The following is a 4,782-nucleotide window of genomic DNA, read 5'->3' as shown; positions in this document are numbered from 1 at the left end:
TGAGGCAAGAGAATTGCTTAAGCCCAAGAGTTGAAGGTTGCTGTGAGCTGTGACACTACAGCACTCTACCGAGGACAACACAGTCTCTGCCTTCAAGGAGTGTGGTCTCATCAGAGACAGGTAAACAGTCAGCAAATGTTAATAGGCTGCCTTCTCTGGCTATTCCTCCGGCTACTTCTACACTCTGACCTTCCCCTGCATGTGAAATCAGGTGTTCGTCAAGGTTCCATCTTGGCCCTCCTCTTGCTTTGCTACAAAGACCATCTTCCTGGCCAATCTCATCTACTCCTAGGATTTCAGCTATGACCTCCTGGTGCACGAATCCTAATCTAAGCCAATACCTAGTGCCCCACTTCCCAGCAGGGCGTTTTCATAAGCTGTCTCACTGGTGTGACAGATCTCACGTACCCCAAACTCCACAAACCTTTATCTTCTCTTTCTCAACCAACAAACAAAACTCAATCCTAACCAACACACAAATCTGATCTTCCTGAACTCTCCATTTATAGTGTTAATAGCAACCATTTCCTAGGCAGAGGCTTCAAACTTAGTCTCATCTTTTTTTCTAGTCCCCTTGGGGTCTCAGATACGGTCATGGGACCATCACTTCAATCCCCTCTTCTCTTCCACCACCCCCTGTCTGACGTTCAAGGCTGACCCCAACTTACCTCCCAGCTGAAGCACCTGAGATCTCCCAGGAAAGTTCACTCTGTCCCAGACTTTCTGTCTACACCAGTCCATTTACTGGAAAGCTGTCACCGTGGCCCTCAGACTCACATCCTAGAATATGCTCCCGGTTGCACCCTTAATCCCAAGGTTGATGTGAACACACTGGTTCTTACCTACTTGTGACTGATCAAGAAATGAAACCAAGTGACAAGGAACGTGCTGTAAGCAGAGAGAGAGTTTGTTAAGTCTAAGTGCAGCAGGTCAAAGGGGCACAGGGTTTCTATGACTCGTGACCCCAGGGTTTCTGTGTCACCTTTGTCTCCTGTCTGGCCTCTCCTCCTTTGTGGCACTGTCTCTGGCCCTTTTTTTCTAGACCAACAGGGATGTTGTCTTTTTCTCACCATCTGGCAGGGGAGTTTTTCACCTTATGTGGTTAGGCCCAGAGGTGTCTTGGCCCCCAAGGCCCATGGGGGCAGGGGGAAGTTAGGCCATATAACGTGCCTTGTGTGGTTTCTGTCATGCTTCTTGTGACACATCTTGTTACTGTCACAGTGTATTCTCCTACTCAGCATCCCGTGTGCTCACACCGCCCGTGCCCTACTTCCCTGCTCATGTCCGACTTTGCTACCTTCAGTAACGGAACCTATTTCTGTGTCAGAGACACTTAGATCATGTTGCCATGACAGCAGCAAGCCCATCCAGCAGACTGTGTAAATGTTTCTGAGAAATCAAATAACAAAAGCAGGACATACAGTAATAGAAAATCACTTGCAGTTTATAATTATATGTAAGAAAATGTATAAAAGAATCTATCAAGGATCGGCGCTTGTAGCTCAGCGGCTAGGGTGCCGGCCACATACACTGAGGCAGGTGGGTTTGAACCTGGCCTGGGCCTGCCAAACAATAATGACAACTACAACAAGAAAAATAGCCAGGCATGGTGGCGGGCTCCTGTAGTCCCAGCTACTCAGGAGGCTGAGGCAAGAGAATCGTTTAAGCCCAGGAGTTGGAGGTTGCTGTGAGCTGTGATGCTATAGGCACTCTACCGAGGGTGACATAGTAAGACTCTGTCTCAAAAAAAAACAAACAAAAAACGAATATATCTAAGTGACAAAAATAGCTGCATTAGCATGGTGGAATTGTGGATGAATGTTTTCAAGAGTCTCTCTTGTCACCCTTGGTAGAGTGCCGTGGCATCACAGTTCACAGCAACCTCAGACTCTTGGGCTCAAGAGATTCTCTTGTCTCAGCCTCCTGAGCAGCTGGGACTACAGGTGCTGACCACATGCCTGGCTATTTTTAGACACAAGTTCCCACTCTAGCTCAGGCTGGTCTCCAACCTGTGAGCTCAGGCAATCTACCCACCTCAGCTCCCAGAGTGGTAGGATTACAGGCATGAGCCACCACACTGGGCCTTTATTTAGAATGCTTGTTAAAGCAAACCTTTAATTTTAGAATAGTGGTAGACTTATAGAAAACTCGTGAAGACAGTATAAAAAAATTCCTACATACCACATAAAAAATTCCTACATACCACACACCCAATTTCTCTTACGAACACGCTACATTAGCCTGACACTTCTGTCACAACAACGTGAGCTAATAACTTAATGTAGTTTCTAAAACTCAAAAAAAAAAAAAAAGTGTTTTGTAAAACCAAATAAACGACCTGGAGGAAAAATGTCATTCTTTCCATAACCTCTAACTCCAACTTAGCACCCTGATGGTTACTATTTTCCTTATGTTTATTTTATTTTGGAATGGATTCTTGCCCACGAACTTTCTTCTTTACCATCATTTACTACACTTGTACCTATAGTTAAAGTAGTTAAAACGTTATTGATTGATACAGGTCTAGGCAATGTATACGGTTTAAATATCCAAGGACTGAGCTGCGTGGGCACTGCCTCTCCAATAAGCGCATCAGCTCTACCTGGGATCTTAGCTCTCTCCGCCTCCACCTGCCTTTTTAATACCTAAGAATTCCCAGTTCAGATCTGTTCTCAGACTACATGCTCAATAAGTATCAGTTGTAATTAACTGTAGAAGTAAAATAGTTCCAGTAGATGGGATATAGATTTTAAATGAGTAAAAGTAAAGAGTTGTTTGTTTTTTTGAGACAGAGCCTCAAGCTATCCCCCTGGGTAGAGTGCTGTGGCATCACAGCTCACAGCAACCTCCAACTCCTGGGCTCAAGCGAGTCTCCTGCCTCAGCCTCCCAAGTAGCTGGGACCACAGGCATCTGCCACAACTATTTTTTGGTTGCAGCCGTCATTGTTGTTTGGCGGGCCGGACTGGATTAGAACCCGCCACCTTAGGTGTATGTGGTTGGCGCCTTAGCCAATTGAGCCACAGGCGCTGAGCCAAAAGTAAAGAGTTTTTCATGAAATTCTATCTGAGCCTGGAGTGGTGGCGTGTACCTGTGGTCCCAGCCACTCTTGAAGTGGAGGTGGGAGGATGGCCTGAGCCCTAGAGCTCTGATACTGCAGTGAGTTATGACCGCACCACAGTACTCCACTCCAGCCTGGGCAACAGCGACCCTTGTCTCTAAAAAAGGATCAAAATGAAATTCTGTCTGAAATGTCAGCATTTAATTTCTGGCACTAGGACACTGCTGTGTTTTTCTTCTACATTAACCAACGAAAGGAAGCTAAAATTAAGCCTTAGTAGAAGTGGATTTTAGTCTTATAATAAAATATACAAATCAGTGAAAGGGCAGTTAATAAATATTCTAAAGACCCTATTTCCAGCTTGCTTTTAATGTCTGAGCTATAGAAAAAGGAGCGTGGGTTGGTTTTTCTCTTTTTTAAAAAAGATTCTTCCCTCGTGAGTTTTCTTTGTTCTAACTGCCAAGTTGGTTTCAAAGACCCTTTCTGGGAATCTAGCAGTTAAATCCTATAGATTATACAAAGAAATAACAAACTGAAGTAGCTAGCTTATAGTCCGACTTTTTACACGAAGAAAAGACATTCTGTTTTGAAATAGAACCTTAAACATCTTAAGTGAGTCTTTCCCACCGTTTTTTGGTTGATAAATACATTTTCATCTTGTAGGATGGTCTTTGCTTAGTAGGGTCAGAATTACACTATAATTGGGAACAATGGGTGAGTAGCGTAATGTGTATTTGGTATCTAATCCTAAACGGTTTAGAAAATCCCCAAAGGGAAACTAAATGAACCAGGTAGCATTCTTTTATCTTCCAGAAGTCTATGACTTTCAAAAACTGTGAGGAGTAAAATTGGGTTTAAAAAATTAGGATAAAAGAAAGGTGAGAGTGTATACTTTTCAGTTGGCTAAAACAGTTTAAATTCACTCGCTACAGAAGCCTTTGGAATTCCAAGGAAAAAGAGCAAGCATTTGTTATTCACAGCCGATGACTAATGATTTCCCCCAAATAAAGTTAAAAGTAGCACCCCCGATAATTCTCGAGAGTTGTCACAGTGTTTAATCTATCAACTATTATGTAAACTCTGCCTTGTTGCAGAGGTGATTTGACAACCCAAAAATGTTACTATGAAAGTTTTAGTACAGACAGATGTTTTTAAAACAAGATTAAACGAAACTTTGTTAGAAATTCACTTGGTGTTATGGACGGAGTAGAACCAAACCAGGCTATCTTGAGGCAAGACATACTTTTTGAGATATTTCAGGGGTCCTCAAACTTTTTAAACAGGGGGCCAGTTCACTGTCCCTCAGACCGTTGGAGGGCTGGACTGAGGGCCGCAGGACAGGCAGCGGCAGCAAAAACACCCGGTGGGCCGGATAAATGTCTTCTGCTGGCCGCATGTGGCCCGTGGGCATTAGTTTGAGGACGCCTGCATAGAGTTCAGCACACGTGAGGTTACTGTGCAATTTTGCTAATGAGCTTCAAGGGAGTGAAGAGGCGGGCCTGGATGGTACAAGAGACGGGCCTGGATGGTACAAGACGTAAGGGAAGCACACGGTGACCCAAGGAAGCCTCTGGAAGGACACTTACCAACAGGTGAACAGGGGAAGGGCAGGCAAGTCTCAATATTTTTTTTGCACAATCTGAGCTTTAATAACAAACATTCTTTTATAACCATAACACACTACATACGTTTGCTTTTTGGAAAAGGACAATAGAAATAATAG

General features: G+C 43.9%; 1 protein-coding gene across 1 annotated transcript in view; it reads right to left on the bottom strand.

The window, feature by feature from the left end:
- LOC100956004 (developmentally-regulated GTP-binding protein 1) overlaps nucleotides 1-4,455 on the bottom strand; it is a 59,355-nt gene extending 54,900 nt beyond the window's left edge. Inside the window, exon 1 of the mRNA XM_023517674.1 lies at nucleotides 4,368-4,455. Within this exon, the coding sequence (XP_023373442.1) occupies nucleotides 4,368-4,455 (88 nt within the window). The remainder of the gene's footprint in view (nucleotides 1-4,367) is intronic.
- Nucleotides 4,456-4,782: the final 327 nt, after the last annotated feature.

Source organism: Otolemur garnettii, unplaced genomic scaffold (assembly GCF_000181295.1).
Source record: "Otolemur garnettii isolate 467f Iridium unplaced genomic scaffold, OtoGar3 scaffold00116, whole genome shotgun sequence".
Taxonomy (NCBI): Eukaryota; Metazoa; Chordata; class Mammalia; order Primates; family Galagidae; genus Otolemur; species Otolemur garnettii.
Note: the sequence above shows the minus strand (reverse complement) of the source record. Positions and strands in the feature narration are given on the sequence as shown.